Source organism: Durio zibethinus, chromosome 17, assembly GCF_047325235.1.
Source record: "Durio zibethinus cultivar Kanyao isolate XHJ-2024 chromosome 17, ASM4732523v1, whole genome shotgun sequence".
Lineage (NCBI taxonomy): Eukaryota > Viridiplantae > Streptophyta > Magnoliopsida > Malvales > Malvaceae > Durio > Durio zibethinus.
The window spans coordinates 20,133,125-20,151,071 of NC_143178.1; the positions used below are offsets into that span (position 1 = coordinate 20,133,125).

General features: G+C 28.3%; 2 protein-coding genes across 20 annotated transcripts; both read left to right on the top strand.

Annotated features, from left to right (window-relative positions):
* Positions 1-3,322: 3,322 nt before the first annotated feature.
* LOC111289123 (spermidine synthase 1-like) lies at positions 3,323-8,224 on the top strand. Of its 2 annotated transcripts, none has more exons than XM_022880004.2 (9): positions 3,323-3,595; positions 4,368-4,444; positions 4,541-4,663; positions 4,813-4,917; positions 5,076-5,148; positions 5,247-5,318; positions 5,403-5,598; positions 5,925-6,054; positions 7,952-8,224. In XM_022880004.2, exons 1-9 carry the CDS (start codon positions 3,409-3,411, stop codon positions 8,012-8,014), a joined length of 1,026 nt encoding a protein of 341 aa, XP_022735739.1. In that variant the 5' UTR covers positions 3,323-3,408; the 3' UTR covers positions 8,015-8,224. The 2 variants fall into 2 exon arrangements, with proteins under 2 accessions (XP_022735739.1, XP_089601954.1); XM_089745828.1 differs by having other exon boundaries at positions 4,374-4,444.
* A 3,977-nt stretch (positions 8,225-12,201) lies between these two features.
* On the top strand, positions 12,202-17,947 carry LOC111282904 (uncharacterized). 18 transcript variants are annotated; one of them, XM_089746561.1, is made up of 7 exons: positions 12,879-14,111; positions 14,281-14,350; positions 15,043-15,121; positions 15,257-15,495; positions 16,220-16,294; positions 16,591-16,661; positions 17,637-17,947. In XM_089746561.1, the coding sequence occupies exons 1-4, from the start codon at positions 14,013-14,015 to the stop codon at positions 15,351-15,353; spliced, it is 345 nt and encodes a 114-aa protein (XP_089602687.1). In that variant the 5' UTR covers positions 12,879-14,012; the 3' UTR covers positions 15,354-15,495; positions 16,220-16,294; positions 16,591-16,661; positions 17,637-17,947. The 18 variants fall into 18 exon arrangements, 17 of the variants coding, with proteins under 17 accessions (XP_089602693.1, XP_089602680.1, XP_089602694.1 ...); XM_089746567.1 differs by lacking the exon at positions 14,281-14,350 and adding an exon at positions 12,202-12,574 and having other exon boundaries at positions 14,011-14,111; positions 16,499-17,947; XM_089746554.1 differs by adding an exon at positions 12,241-12,574 and having other exon boundaries at positions 14,011-14,111; positions 16,220-17,947.

The window sequence follows — 17,947 nt, forward strand, 5'->3', positions numbered from 1 at the left end:
AGAGATGTGATTGTTGACATTCTTAAAAATTTTGGTGAAATATACGGTTCTGATAGTATGGAGACCAGTTTGATAAAATGCAGAAGATCACAAAGCAATTAAAGGAAGTTTTGGAAAATGATAATAAAAGGTTAACTGGTTGATGTATGGTCTTAAGAATACCAAGTTTTTTCATCATGTGACAAGGATTAGGAGGCATATGAATAAAGTTTTATGAATTGAGGATAGCAATGGGAATTGGCTGAAGATTGAAGAATGAGGATAAAATAGCGGAATATGCTGTGTTCAATTAAAAAAGAAAAAAAAAACTTTGTTCAAGACAAAAGGAACCAAGTTCAGATGGCTTTAATGACTTCTTTTATTAAGAATACTGGAATGTGGTAAAGGAGGGATGTTATAAGGATGGTTAAAAGTTTCTTTCACAGTGGAAGAATGTTGAAGATTAACCAGAGTGAGATTGTGCAGATTCCTAAGGTGAAAGCTAGCTAGCTCCTGAAACTGTTGGAGCTTTGAAGTTTTTCATTACTTAATTAATGCTGAAGAAGAAAGGGAAGAGGCGTGATGTGATTTGAAGATTGATATGAATACATCTTATGACAGAGAGGAGTTGGGATATTTCTTAGAATTGCTTGTTATGCTTAAAAGTTAAAACAGGTTTTGATAGGAGCTAGGTTAATTGGACTACATATGGAATGTGTGAAAATAATAGTTATGAAAATAATCAAACCACGAAAGAAAATTCAAAATAAAAATATATTCTTGTGCTTTAAATTGACTTTAATTTCATTGCCATTTTAACGGAAAATTATGATGACATTTAAGCAAACTTATAGTATTAATTAATTTCTATATTCATCGTCATCATTAAAATTATTTGTAATTATTATACACATAATATAAAATTATTTGTAGAGGTAATTATTAGTATATATAATTATATAGCATGTGTTATTTTATTGTTAAATTTCTACCTATTCAATAAACAAATTATTATGTTTAAAAAAATTATATACTAAAACATTTGATTTAATGATAAATATATGTATAACTAGATTGAGATCCATGTTATGCATGGAATAGTTTTACTTATTTAATATGGATATATACATATCATTAATTTTTTTTCAAAATTATATTTAAGTCTTTAAATTTTATAGCATATATAAAATTCATATATACTAACTTGTCATAAAAATAACCTTTTTGAAAAAAGTAAGAAAAAAATTATATGTTTTTCCTTTAGATAATTTTTATCTACAATAATATTTATATACCCATAAGATTATAGCAAACAAAAATAAATTATGATTTTTCTTTAAAAAAGATGTATATTATTAAATAATGAATTAAATAATAAAAGAAGTATTAATTTATTTTCACTTTGTAATATTAATCAAATTGATGTATAAAATATGAAAAATATTAAGAGATATGTTAAAAAGAAATCATAAATTTCAAAAATGTTATTTTTCATAAGAAAGAAACTTCAATAGTAATAAAATATATTTTGAAAAAAAAAAGTTGTAAACCAAAAAGTTAAGTTGCAATAGTAATAAAATATACCCTAAAAAATTGTAAATTTATATAATATATTACATTTATAGTCTTAAATTTGTATTAAAAAGACTCTTGAATGACAATTAGAATTGAATAGATGATTTTCAAATTAATTCTTTTAAATTTAAAAGGGATATAATAAGTGATAAAGATGCAATCAAATTTTTTGGATATATTTGAAATATAAATTTGATTATTAGACTTGAGATGGATATGATCCTTTTTATGGTCTTATTATTTAAAGATTTAATATGAAAAATTGTTTAAATTTCAATATCTTACGTAAATTTTTTAAACAATAATTTTTTATTGATTTAAATTAAGATAAAAAGGGTTGTTAAAAAATTTAGATAAACATAATTTTTGTAATTTTTAAATATGATGAAAGATTTTGATAATTAAATAATTTTTTAAATAAGGTTATTTGGTAAATAACAAAAATTATTTATTATGAGGATAAAATCCATAGTTCAGATTTTTAATTTTAAAAATCATATATCTAAATTGATTAAATTTTAAATTATAATTTGAATAAATTTAAAATTATCTAATTTATAACTAAAAGAAGTTATCCTACCTTTTTAAAAAACTATCTTACACGTCATTTTTAAAAAATTATTTAGTCTATGTGACAAATTTTATGATGTCTATATATTGTAATATAATATATAATTAAATAATAAATAATAATATTTTAATATATAACTATATACCTGCGACCAATGAAAGCTGGTTCCAATAACAAGGAGCCGGTGTCTAAAACTTTGAATTTTCATTTTTAAATTTTATCATATAGGTTCAATTAATATAATTTTATGTTGAATTTGTTTAATTATAACTTCATTAAAAAAATAATAGTATATTTGTGTCGGCAAGCAGCAAGAGATTTTAGTTTTAATGGCAACTTGTGTGACATGAATGATAGGTAAAAGGGTAAGAGTGTAGTCTCTATTACATGCCAAGCAAGTTGCAATGTTGCTGTAGTTTCAAGGATAGACTTATTTTTCATTTTCTAACTACTGTATAATGATGAAGTAGGTTTGTATAATGTAAACCAGAAGAAACATGAAAAAAAAAAAAAAAAAAAAAGGAAAAGCAATCAATAAAATGGTAAATTAATTAGATTAACAGAAAAGCAATGCAACTAAGCGTGGATATGGAAGTGCATGTGTCATAATTTTTATTTGCATGAATTTGTTCATTAAATGGTAAAATCCACACATCATCAATATGTTTTAATTAAATGGAATTGGCATTTATTTACAACTCACTTAATTACCCAGAGAAGGTTGGTTCTTATTAATCTTCGACATAAAAAGTTTAATTCAAAAGCTGGGAAAAGTCAACCAAGTAAAATAATTTGTTTTTATATATATGATGATCATTTATGACCCCTTAACTATGAAAATCAATGATTGGTTACTGCTAGATTATATGGACAGATACATAGATTGTGATTAAGGAAAAGCCATTACCCCAAGTTGTCTAATTAATTATATGTAATCTCCTTTCTTTAATCTTATAGTTGTCTTGTTGCCTAAAATTGAAATATAATTTAATAGTTTCGTACAGAAATTGGATAATTTTCTCCCCATGATAATTATATATGGATTTCAATTTTAAGGCACAGAGATCTGAACAATTATGATGATCTTACCAGAAAGCATACAGATAGAGAAATGGCATAGGGACAGGTGTTTTTTTCCATCTAAAGATAAAACCCACTCAAGCACAAGCAGCAGCATATAAAAGCCACCCACTATTTTCATCTATGGCCGGCAAGCTCATGAGCAGAAAAGAAAATTGTTTGTAATCTAGTAAGAAGAAAAGGAGAGACTAATATTCCCTTCAATGGCAGAGATGAATAACATTGTTTCTGGTGCAAATATTCACATCAACACACACAGAAAGATTGTGAGTGTGAGCAGTGAGACTAGTGACAGTGTTGAAATGGAGGCCAATATGAAAGAAACTGCAGGCGATCTTTTGCATCCCAGTATAAATGGATGGTTTGCTGAGCATTGCCCAATTTGGCCAGGTGATGCGTAGGATAGCAAATATTCTTCTCTCTTTAAAGCTTTTAAGAAACAAAAAATCAAGTTATTTTTTCCCTTTTCTGTATAACATCAACTACATGAAGTCATGAACTTTCTGCCCTATATATCTTTTCCTTTTTGATCCGATACTGAACTGTGTATATCTAATGTTGAAAGTTTTGTCCTTCATTGAATTTTTATTTTTGTCCACTAACAGCATTTTTATCTTCTTCAAATATTGTTCAAAAATCAACATGAACACACACTCATGCATAATAACCCTTTCTCCCATTTTAATCAGAGATCATATGGTGTATAGTTTTACTCAGAGAGCCCTTTATTAACAAAGCACTGAGGTTCAGACTCTTGTAATTTTGATGCTTTTGAGTATTTTTGGTTGCTGTAGATTTATTGTCTGATTTGATTTTTCCTTTTGGATCTATATGAAATACCCAAAGAAAAAAAAAAGAAAAAATGAGTATTTTGAAATTGGTTTGTTTTCCTATCAATTAAAGCACCGTTTGCCTTTGAAAAACCAAAACCAATAGCTCATTGTGAAGCATAAAAACTATGAGTTTCTCGTGCTTTTTTGAATAAGCAACGAGAGTCACGTAAAAGCATTCAATCCTAATTCAGACTTAAGCAAGGCCGTCCTAATCATATATATCTCAACTTCTAAAAGTTTCGAAATTTTTTAATGTGGATTTAGATATGAGATTTTCTAGTTCCACTGATGTTGTCGGATATTGATAAGTTTGTTGATGTATCTTGAAGGACAAGCACATTTTTTAAAGGTTGAAAAAGTTTTATTTGAGGGTAAGTCAAAGTACCAAAGCATGATGGTGTTTCAGGTATATCAATTTGCATCCATTAGCTACGGTCCAAAGTAGATTTTATTCTTCTTCAAACTTGATTGATTTTTCCTGGTGCTGGTTTGCACTTTGTAGTCATCAGGATATGGCAAGGTGTTTGTGTTGGACGGGGCTCTCCAACTGACAGAGAAGGATGAATGTTCATATCAAGAAATGATGACTCACCTTCCTCTTTGCTCCATTCCAGACCCCAACAAGGTTCATTAAAAACACATGTCGATTGTCCAATGTGTTCCATTTTTCATGCAATATTTCATTAATCATATCAGCCAATATTGAGGAGATAATCATAACACCACCAACTTATTCAAAAGGTTGGTAACTGTCTTTTCCATCTTCCATTTTAGGTGTTGCTTATTGGTGGAGGAGATGGTGGCATCCTCAGGGAAATCTCTCGCCACACTTCTGTCGACCATATTGATATATGCGAGATCGACACAATGCTGATTGACGTGAGTAGGACCTTACTTAACCACTTTCATATTGTACTCTTCTCCTTCAATCCTTGAACATTTAAACACTAAAGACACATACGTTTCGCTTTCACATTGATTTCGCCTCTGGTTTTATTTATTTAGTTATTTATTTATTTTTGTTTTTTGTTTTCAAGGTGTACAAGGAATTCTTTCCGGATATTGCCATTGGATACGATGACCCTCGTGTAACACTTCATGTTCAAGATGGTACGCTTTTTCTTTCTTTCCTTCTTCTTCTTTTTTTGCCTGTTAAATTAGTCTCTAAGTGATTGTTTGAACAAAAAAATATATTTTTTTGCATGCAGGAACTGCGTTTCTGAAGTCTGTTCCAAATGCTACCTATGATGCAATAATAGTGGATGCGTTTGACCCAATAAGTATATATCCCTCAAACTAATCTGGTGCCCATTTTATTTTAAGTATCTTCATTATTGACAATAGGAGGCTTAAATATGATGCAGGACCTGAACATGAGCTTTTTGACAGTCCATTCTTTGAGTTGGCAGCAAAAGCTCTCCGTCCAGGAGGAGTGATGTGTATCCAGGCCGAAAGCCTGTGGTATCAGCCATTCGATATTGAGCAACTCATTTCAAGTTTTCGCCATATTTTCAAAGGATCTATCAGCTATGCATGGACTGTTGTTCCTACATATCCTAGGCATGCTTCCCTTCTCAAACTTCTAATTCTACTTGTCAGGATTCAATCTCTGATAATCTTGAATGTTCAAACAACAAATAAAAAAATAATGGTGCAAGTCTGCCTTGAAAACCTCAACCACTCTGATTTGCACAAGCATCTAAAACAAACTGCCAAATTCTGGAAAATTACACTTGAAAAATAAACATGTAAGTCACAAGCATATTTAAACAAGGCATTCATTCATGCTTATATGCTGAAATTCTGCCCTTTTCTGTGTACTTTATTGGGTAATAATAAGAACCTATAAATATAATTGTGTCTAACCAAAAACAATCTTATTACAGTGGCGTGATTGGTTTCTTGCTTTGCTCAACCGAAGGGCCATATGTCGACTTCAAAAAGCCTATCAACCCCATCGATCCCAACCAATGTTCAGGCGTAGCCAAACTACCCTTGAAATTTTACAACTCAGAGGTAATTAATGCACACCAATATGTAACAGATTTATAACCACCGAAAATAAATTTATAATTTATTCTAGAAAGGTTTCCAAAATATTTGACTTATGTAACAGATTTATAACCACTGAAAATAAATTTATAATTTATGTATTTATATTATATTTGTTTGATGTTAAATACGTATAAAATACAAAAATTATCACATCATAATTCTCGTGTGAATACATTAAAATAGTATTTTTTTTAATTTATATATGATTTTTATCAAAATTTAAAAAAATATTTCTTTAAAAAAAAATTTTTATCATTTTCGTACTACATTTAAAATTATCAAATTTACCTTACCAAGATCAATTTAATTGATAAATTCGCTTGCCTATATCATAAATAATTTTTAGATCCAAAAGTTTTATTAGTTACCCTTCACTGTATAACATATGCATGCCTTAACACACATCTTCTCCTAACATATGTAAGTATCTGAAAAAAAAAAAAAAAAAAAACCATTTACCAAGGATTTTGTATAGAAAGTAAAATGTTTTATTTTGTGAATCAATAGTGATAAACAACTAATCATTTTACTAGTAAATGCTATTTTTTATGAAGTAAAACTCTGATTCATAAAATAAATAGTGAAATATAAATCAACAATAGGTTATAATAGAAATTTTATTCTCAATAAAGTGATAGCATGAGCATGCAAACTATATTATGAAAGGTTTCATGTGTTAATGAAAAAAAAAAAAAGGATTTTCAAGATTCAAACTTGTGTTCATTTCTTCTGGCCAGGAAAAGAAATAAAACTTGTGAAGAGATATTAATAAATTGTGGATTATTTTGAAACTTAAACTCTCAATGAAAAACTAGATTAACCTCTTTCTCTCAAAATATATAAATATTTTATTTATAAAATCTTTGTACACCAATTCGGAAGGAGATCTGCTACAAAGAATTTTAAGTAATTTTAATAAAGTTGCAAAAATAACTTTTTGCATAGTAAAAAAAATACTCTTTTCATGTCATACATTGCTTGATTTTGATTTTGCATAAATTGAATTTTGACTTTCATTGATTATAATTTTTTTTTTTTTTTTTGAATTACTCATGCTTTGAAGAAAATGAAAAAAGTTTGTAATTATAGTAAAAAGTAAGAAGGGAACTTTATAATTATTTTTCTTTGACTTTCAAACCAGACATTATTTCAGGACTACTAAAGCACTGCAAAGAGGAAAGTATTTATGGAATGGGGAGAGTATTATATTACTTACTATAAGCTATTATAAACAGTAAATTGCAACAAGAACATACTCAACAGCTGTTGCAAATACTTTTGCCATACTATCATTTGCAGCATATTGGAACTATTTATGCTTTAATACAACAAAAAAAAAAAGAAAAAAAAAACACTTTTGTAGTTTTGTAACATAAAAAATAAAAAATAAAAAATTATGCTGCAATAGGTGTTACACACTGCTTTTCGTAGCAAAAGTATATACCAAAACTTGTTGCAAATAATAATTTGTAGCATTACATAAAAATATTATTGCTAATTATCAAATTTTTAGCAATAGATTGACAAAAAAACCAATTAAAAAAATAAAAGCATATCTCTTAAGAAGACTATAATAATTATTTAGTTTTCCTTAAAAGTAGGAAAGGAATCCAAATTCTAAAATCATTTTTTTAATTTTTATTTTAAAACTGTATGTATAGTTATTTCATCTTTTGTTTTACATTTTAAGATAACTATAATTTTTTTTATTCTTTTAATATTTATTTAAATAATCAAATTTTTATTTATTTGACTCACTTAGTGTTCCTGTGCATAGAGCTAGTATATTAAAGTTTAATTCTCTTTACAATCATCATAAAAAAAAAAAGTTTAATATTTGTTTAAATTCCATTTTCAGGTACACTCAGCTGCATTTTGTTTGCCAACTTTTGCGAAAAAGGCAATTGCCTTCAATGTTTGAGGTGTTGTGAGAATTATGAGTTGTTATAGGTGGGCAATGTTGGACATTGCGCAAAGCAAATTTGCAATAAAGTTTTAGAAATATGTAACTTTGCATATACCAAACGCAAGGTTTCACCCTTTCCTCCCATTCTGAAATGTGAGAAAATCATTATTTGAAATTTGCTGATCATTCTAATAATAAAAGACTTTTACCATTTGATTAATGTTGTTGCCTTCCACAAAATAATATATTGTTTCTACAACAGTGTTCTAACAGCTAAAGAAAGTGTGTCGAAAATTTCAATACAAGAAATTAAATTTTTCATGGTACTTTTTTCGTGACATTTTACAGAAAAACACTTGGTTAATTTGTTCCAGCTTCTAAATCGGATCACGGCCTAGGGTTTTTGCTTTTTAAGCTTAAGTCCCACCCAAAGTTATCATTTTATTAAATAAATAACTTTTATATAAATAAATTTTTTAAAAATGAATATAAAAAAATATTTTTATGATTTTAATTCGAGTTAATATCAAGAATAACCCTTAAATTATAGTTAAATATTAATGTGGTATTTGAATTTAAAAAATCTCTAATATGATACTTAAATTATAAAGGGTTCATATTTGATACACTGTCAGTATATAGATTTTATACACTATCAGTAAATATAAAGTGAATCAAATGATATCACCTCATTCATGAGTGAGTTTTTCAAAAAAATATTAAATTTTTATATATTTATTTTAAGAGTTAATATTTACTCATTAATAAAATGATATCATTTAATTTACTAGCAGTGTATAAAATTTATACAAATAATATGTCAAATATAAACTCAATTATGCCACCTCATTAATGAATGAGTTTTTTAAAAAATATTAAATTTTTGCATATTTATTTTAAAAGGTGATATTTACTCATTAATGAGATTGTATCATCTCATTCACTAACAGTATATAAAAATCTATATACAAATAATGCATTAAATATAAACTCAATTATAAATCTGTTAACTAATGTGATAGTTCTAGATTTTTTGTCTGTCACATGTTATCATTTGAAACTAATCACGTTATGAGTGGATACAACATTAATTAATATATTTATAGTTAGAATATTACATTAAAAATTTTTAAAATTTAAATATTATATTAAATATTTTACTATAATAAAAAAATCATTTATGATATTAATCTTTTAATAATTAATGTGTGAGTTCATGGACTATTGGGTGGGCTTATGCTTAGCTCTTAATGTCAAGCCCATTAAATCCCTACCCAAGTCTATTGGCAAAAAAATAAAAAATCCCTAGCCAAGCCTGACCCATGTAACAAATCTAATCTATAACTTATAATAAAAGTAATCATCTACTGGGTTTTGATTATCCACATCAACAATGTATTTAAAAATAATTGAAGGGTTAATTTTGAAATAAAATTATTTCAGAAGTTGAAAACAAGCAAGATTGAAAACCCAAAGCTTTTCAAAACAAATCATCGTGAAAAAAAAAAAAAAGGGAAGAAGAGCAAAAGAATCCTTGCTTGTGAAAGATAATCATGTTCACTTCTCTCTACTATATTTTGAACATAATGCTCATCACAGCTCCTCTTTTTGCCTGTGCCTTTGGCCCCATATCAACTATTTTACATTATGTTTGGATTAAGGGGAGAGGAAAGGAAAGTAATATAAATAGAAAAACCTTTCCTTTTTTTAGATAAACTTTTAATTTGAAAGAAAGAAAAGATGTGAAAATTTAATAACCTTTGATTTTTCTTATAATTTTCACTTTTTTTAATATCCTAATTTGGGATAAAAGCTAAGGAAAGAAAAGTTAAAAAATTTTTACTTTTATAAAAAGATTATTATATCCAGGAGTATTCTAAAATTACAAATAATGAAAGGTTATAATTGAAAAAAAATTATTAAAATGAATCTTTTCCTTTCTTTTTCATTTTTTATCTAAACAATGGTTGTTAGAATTCTTTTTCTTTCATTTTCTTTATTAATTTTAATTATCCAAACAATAGGTACATATATCATTTCATTTCCTTCAAAAAGCTTTTTTTTTTTCTTTCTTTTTCTTTCTTTTCCTTTATTAATTTGTATCCAAATATTGCATTAAGGAAAGGAATTGCTTTCAAAAGATTGATCAATTGCAGCAGAGACTGGACTGACTTTCACAAAATTTTTAGTGTTAAACCTTTTTAATTTGCATTGCTATAATATGATTTTCTAGGCAATATTTTTTATCATGATTTTATTTATTTTTTTCTTCAAATTATCTTTTTTAAAAGATTAAGGCATTTTAAACCGATTTTGTTGTCAATATTTCAACATTTCTTGATGCATGTAGCATTTTATAAGATTAATCGATGAAGTTTTAGTCATTTTGAAGATGCGATGAATGTGAAGTTAAAAATCTAGATTTTTTTTTTGAATTTTTTTATTTAGATCGATTTTATTTGATAAAATATAGCAATTAGCATTAACAAGTGACCATATTGTAATACTGTGATGAATAATGTTAGCTTTTTAGGTAAGATGATGAGGGGGTGAATTGGATTTTTTCAAGTTTTTCTCAAACAATGACTTCAAAATAATTGAATGAAAAATTAAAATCAATATCACAATATAATGCAAATGACAACAATTGATATATCTAAAAGTAAATATAATCAACAATGAAAATAAAGGGATAAGGATAAAGAAATCAAATACAAAGATTTATACATGTTTGATCCTTCTTCACAAAGCACCTACATCATTTCTTCTTGATTGTCCACACCAAGACTTCAATCCACTAATCTTAAATTGAAAATACAATCCTATCTTTTCTCTATAAAACTTAAGATAGAAACATCTACCCTTTATAGTATTTTATCCAATCTTACTACAAAACTCTCAAAAGGATACCTCACCTCTTATTCTCTTTCACCTTTTGTATATAAAAGGTAATTTCACAAATAATAGAACAACCTCTCTAAAGTTAGGAGTTTACTAAGTTTAAGTAAAAAAAAATAATGAATGAACAACAAATATGATTTGAATATAATAAATACAAAGATGTAGACTTTAAAGCTTTAAAACTCTTGATTTCTTTGAGAGAATGAATGTATGTCTTGTTTGATCTTATTTTCTTGATTCATCAACTTTCTTGATGTGTCGAAATACCCAATATATAGAGAAAATGAGAAACTAGCAGTTTGAGGATAGTTTGGAGTTGAAAGTACCCATTAAAATTTGAAAAACTAGTTGTTTGAGCATTTCTAGGCATAAAGGGATCAATCCCTTCATTTTGGGGGATCAATTGAGTTAGTTAAAATTTAAACAAAATTTTGTGTGAAAAGACATAACCAATCGATCCATAAGTGGTACCAATCAATCTCCTAGTCTAGGTGATTGATCTTTTTTCAAAATCTAAAACCAAAATTTCATTCTGTGTAAAAAATCAATCAATCCCTTTGAAAAGGGATCAATCTTGTCTTTAAAAACTTTGAACCAATTGATCATACAGAGAGTGGATCAATTGGTTTAGCTAAGGGATCAATTCGATCAAGCTGGGTGATTGTCTCATGTTTTTACTCCACTCACTAATTTGATCATATCTTAAGTTATATAATTTCAAATCAAAAACCGTTTGAAGATTTAGAAATTAAACTTAAAAGGATTTTTTGTCCATATAAAATTCATTATCAAATTCATTATATAAGAATTATAGTAAATTTTTAAAACTATCATTTATGCAATTTTTAGATAATTGTAAAGTGTTTAATAAAAATTTAAAATTTTTTCTTAAAAAATTTAGATTTTGAATTTGTTTAATCCATTAACAAGTAAACTCAAGAGCTTTTCAAACATATAAAATTTAAATATTAAAATTTTATAAGTTAATATAAAAAAATAAAACAAGTTTAATGTTGAAAAATTTTATTCTTATTAAACAATTTTCTTAAGTTAATTTATTTCTCAAAACAAATATTATCAAAATTGTATTAAATTCAAAATTAATAAGTTCACTTTAAAAATAACAATTAGAGTTTCATTTAAGTTTAAATAAATAATATTTAAAAATAATTTTGATTTGAGAAATAAAAAATATAAAAAAAAAAATTTATTTAAACTTTAAAAATTATATTATTTACTTAATATCAAAATAACAAAACTTAAAATATATACTAAATAAATTTTTTTTAAAAATTTTAATCAAACTTATTTAATTTAATGATTTATCAATTTCAAAATAACGATTTGATTCAATTCTAACAGAGAGTAAGGGTTGGAATTAGATAAAGACACCAAAAACCTCACAATCTCCTCTTTTCCTTCTTTCATGAAACCTCTCTTAGCCTCTCTTTTCAACTTTTTAATACAAAAGCCATAAATTTAAAAATTAAAAAAAAAAAAAAAGTTTCTCCATTGTCCTTTTCCTTTCTTACAGACTCTTTTTGTCCCTGCAATTTTAATTTGATGGCAACAAAATTGTTTAGATATTTCATGCTCCAAAGGGTTATTTCAACTTCCAGAAATTGCTCTTCTACTGCTGCTTCTGCTCCTAAAATCCTTCATTCTTCCAAAAAAGTAAGTTTTCTTTTCCTAACTCATTGTATTAAAAGTTTTATGTATATCTTTTTCTATAGTGAAAGAGAGATGTTTGAAGCTTTTACGCGCCAAAGGTTTTTTTTTTCTTTTTTTTTTTTTTGCTTTTCCATGTATATCTTTTCAGTATCCATTCACATTTAGGTATAAAAGTTTGGGTAACCTATGTGTAGATGTCTTAATACTAGAAGGGTATTTTGAAAGTTACGATTGGAAGGATTAAAATGGGTTCTTTTACTTGACCAACTTAAGAGAAAAGCGTTTGAGAACATCTTAAATTGTTTGTATCTTGCATTTGAAATAGACTCCTTAATAATAAGTTGGATTTTCTGGTTCATGGGATCGTTTAAAACGTTGAATTCTATTTTAAAAAATGAAAAAAAAAAAAAAAAAAAAACGTTTCTAGTATGAGGTGTTAACTTTTATTCATGTTCATTGGTTGTATGTCTGAATTTTCTGTTTTAAGACATTACTTGCTGATTCCATGGTCCTTGGTTATTTTTTTCAATTGTAAGGAAGGTTATTGACCGGTGCCACCATAGGCTTAATTATAGCAGGAGGAGCTTATGTTAGTACTGTTGATGAAACAATTTTCTGGCATTTATTTTGGACCTTCCAATGATATCTTCCTTTGTAACTTAAAATTTTTTTTCATATGTCGTTTTGTTTTGCAAATGATGAGGGTTTTTTCCCTTTTTTTTTTCTGGATTGAAAGAAATATCTGCAATTCTTCTTGATCTTTTTGTTGTTTGATTTCGAAAATTGTGCTAATGGTTCCATTAACTTTAATCTAAAATTATTTTGGAAAAATGAACAAGTACCTTCCTTTAAAAGCATGACTTTGCAAGTTATTATATGACTAAAACGGCTGTAAAGAGTAGGGACATTTCTCTTCTTTTTTTTTTTTTTTTGTATCACAGCAAACTGGTCGGTGTAGATTTTGTTAAATTTTTATGTAGATCTTAGCTGTTGACAATGGTAGCATCAACAGTTGGGGCCATGAGTTGGTACAAAGGGAGAGTCAAAGCAATTCCATCTGGGGATTGCTTGGTGGTAATGGCCATGTCCAGTAACGGGGCTGGACTTTCACCTGAAAAAACCATTATTTTGGCATCTCTCATTGCTCTTAGATTGGTAAAGCTCATATGAATATACTTTTGCATTTGGTTAGGTCCCTGTTAAACTTAGTGGTTTTCATGTTTGCTTGACATTTTCTTGCTGATTAATTTAGTTTTGTTTAGTTATATCACTGGTTTAGTTCTACAAGCAAATAGTCACTTTTTTTAGTTGTTTGCGCCTTTGGTTTCAAAAGTAATTTCGTTTCTTTTCATTACTCTTTGCAAAATTGCTTCCATCCTTTTCTTCTTATTGTTTTCTAATCTCTTTTTCTTAATTGTCTCGATTGTATCACACCACAGCTATGGGCTCTGCAAGCCCTTGGCTCCACCATTGTTTGCAATTCAGCACTAGCAGGAATAGGAGAAGCATAGACCCTCTGGCAGCAAGAGTTTGGTTTACGGTAATTGGTGGTTTCAAGCCTTTCCTGTAATTTCACTTAAGCTTTTGGTCTTGATGGACCTTACCTTTTCTCTACCATCAAATAGAACCTGCTTCTCTTGTGATTCTATAGAATTTGGTATTAAGTATTTACTCATCACTACTAAACCTGATGTAATACAATTGTGTAGGTGATGGATACATGGCTTGTTTATGCGCCTGTGAAAAACAACCTTGAAGATGCTACTAAGTTCAAATTATGTATTAATAATTTCTGGAGTTCATCTTTCTCTGTTTAATTGGCTCTTTTGCAATTATAATCTAGCTTGTCAATGGATAGCAAATCCAGGATTTCTGGTGTTGGTTTGTCTATACACAACGGGGTGACAGTATAAATAGGTTCAATTGTGAAGATCAAAATATAGAAAAGCTATAACATCAAGGTTGTGTTGTGCAATATCATTCAGGAATCTATTTTTTTTATCTTTTGCATATACAGGTTTTAATAAGTAAATCATCATTTTTAGTATTTTTTTTTTCACAAATTTTAATAGGAAGTAGGAATTATATAATGGTGAATTTTGTCAAATAAATGAATTAGTTCCTTTTAGGTTCATTACTTCTCTTAAATATAATGCTCACACTTGAACAATATATAATTGTTTCAAGGGATATGGTACAGTTTATTTAGATTATGGTCATCATTATAACATCTTTCTGTTCCTTTTTTTTATGATGCTATCCTATTAACCTTTTGTCTCCTTTAAACTGTTCTTGGTTAATCTTCAAGCGAGCAACTGTTAGGTCAGATGTTCTTTCTCTACCTTAGTACCAAGGGTCCTATTTGGATATTTATTATCAACACCTTTTGTTGTCCTTGATGATTAGTTTGTGTTCTGGGCATCTTTGTCAGTTTGATTCTATTTATTAATGTTCTCTCAACCTTGATTAAGGCACCAAAATGGAACCCATATCGCAGTGCAACTTTTGGAGAAATTGCCATATCATGCGAACAGTCTCATCCTTTAAAAGGTGATCATGTTAATCTTTGATTAAATTCAAGTGATTGAATTTGTCTCATTCTAAAAAATATTTTTTCACTCTCTCTTTTTATCCTTAATTTTATTGTTAAATTTTTGGTTTCCAACTTTTATGTGTTTTTGCTAGGCTGGTGTCCAAGTGGAGGATCCAATATAACAGGTTTACAATGGACAAGAAGTGGAAGTGTGGTCGCATGTTACATGGAAGCCTTAATGGGGGCTAACTTTTTCTGAGATAAAAAGCAAAGTTAGTGGAAGTGGCTCCATCTCTCAAAGGTCAACATGGCCCTTAAGGGCCATGATATCTTCCTTGAAGATCTATATTTGGATGGAGCTCTTATCATCAATTCTATTGATGGTACAGAGGTATGCCACGATAAGTTGATGGTAGATGCATGCCCTTATTTAACCTGTTCTTGCTTTTATTTTCATTCTTTTTCCTTGTACTTTTTTGCAACAAGTTTAATAGATTGTTACAAATTAGATGTTGTAAGCATTAACTATGAATACCAGGATTGTTCCATATATTTCTTAGGTATTATTATTTCTCACTCTTTGGTGAATTCCAAACTTTGTATTAGGAAATTGATGCAATTCTCAGGTTCTGTAATGTTGGTGGTAAAGAAATTGAATTATATATCAATGACTGTTGCAAAAAGCCAAACTTCTATCTGGCTGTTGGACAGGGTTTCTTTTTAAAGTCCTAACTCCAAATTGAATAATGGGAACATAGCTTTGATTGCCAATGAGCATTCAACTTTGATACTTTTGGTTTCTTGGTGAGGGATTGGATGAGGTTCCTGCTATATAAGTTGAAGTGGATGCTTTATAACAATTCCAACAATTAGGTTTTGCAATGATAGAAGGAAACCTGGAATGAGATATATCATTAACTTTTTTCCAATTTTCAGTGAAACTTGACTAGGAAAAAAAAATTAATACTTACTAATATTATGGAATTATACATGGTTATTGTTTTTTATTTTATAATTTCCAAGGTCTAAGTTAAAAATTTTCGCTGCATGTTTTGACTCAAACTTCTTTTGTTTTTATGTTTTTTTCCCTTTTCTCTATATTATGTTATTAATAGGCCTGTAGAGGAGTTGTCAATGAGCCATTTGCCAGGGACACCTGAGAATATTTGAGGAAGCTCTGCATTGAAAAGGTGCTGCTCCTTTTGAAATTTTCTGGTCATTATTGTTATAGATGACTTTTGATTATTTAAAATTTATGGTGGATCTAAATTAATATATCTTAACCCTGGAAGTCACTTTCAAAGATGAATATGTATTGCCAAGCACAGGCCAAGAATTTGGCTCTGTTTACCTTGGTGGTGACAAAAAGGTTACAATGTTAGTTATCTCTGCAGGCTAGGCAAAAGTAATTTGCTTTTCAGTTTGTCATAATACTTGGAAAAGTGACTTATTATTATATCTTGTATTCACTTTAAATGAGGGGAAGCAAGTCCTTTTCTTGCTGAATTGCTACATCTTGAAGAACAAGCCAAACAACGTCTGGATCGATGGGGCAAGGTAATCTCTTTCCCCTTTGTAATAGTCCATTTTAAATTCTAATTCTAACTCTTTTGGTTGGATTTTGATCTTAGGTATGAGTGACTTGCTTTTTCCTTTTATTGTTCTCTCTGAGGATAATGTGTTTTGGTGCTTTGAGATGCTTATTAGGTGAATAGTATTTTATACTTGGTGATTTCAGTATAGGCCTTGCTTCAATTTATACTGTAGCAAAGCCTTTTGTACCTAAGATACCAGCAAACTCTTGCGGCCAAAAAAAAAAACCAGAAAAAAGTTTCTGTTAGAATTTTCTAAGCTCCAAATCTACAAAAAAATATATAAAATTCATGGAGATTTTCAGGTAAGATTTTTTAAGCTATTTGTTTGATAAATACCTGATTTCAAATCTTATCTGTTTGCGGATTGAATTTTTGTTAGTACAAAATTTAGTGAGATTTGAAGAGCTAGAGCTTACTCTTTTAATTTTGATCTAATTACTTGCCTTTATTAATTGAAAATGTGAAAATATTTTTCATAGGTTTATCAATTTTGTTTACTTATTTTCCATGGAAGAGAAAAAGGGTTATAAAGGAAATTTAGTAGTTTCAAGTCCTAAAGCATTTTCTAGGAGTTGTTACAAGCAAATAACTGCTTTAAGGAATCGTCTAGATGTTAAGGACATAACAGGTCATATAGCAATGTTTTTACTCAAAGTTGCTGCATTAGAAATAGTTAGAAGAGTCTCAAAGGCTAAGTGTCCGTTTTTGCGGCCTGGTATTCGGGCTTTTCAAGTTATATGCTAACCGCCCATTAATTGTACTCATAAATGGGCTCTCTTTAAGGGTTTAGTTATAGGAATGCAAGTTTGTTCTTTAACAACTTTGTAAACATTGCATTTTTAGTTAATTGCTAGATTGAATTTTTTGTGATGAAGGGTTGATTTAACAAATGATTGACAATTGTTATTTTATTTTAATTGTTCCAAATGTTGTCGAGGCCACTTTTGGTTCTTTGAATCGCGACAGCATTTTCTGATCAAGAAGAGTTTAATGGTCAAGCCTCGGATGGTATTGGTGGTTCTCTGGTGAATTCAGAATCGTATTATCAGGAACCTTATGTACAGTATTCCTTGGATGCAAGGTACATCAAGCGTTGAAGTGTATTAGGTTTTTTCTTTTTGACCTTTTATGTTTCTGTCTTGGCGTGTCGAATTTTGATTAGAAACTATATTTGCTTTACTGCAATCAAAGACTGTAAATGAGGTTTCACCAATCTTAAAAAGATGTCTAGTCATTGTCTGATCTTAA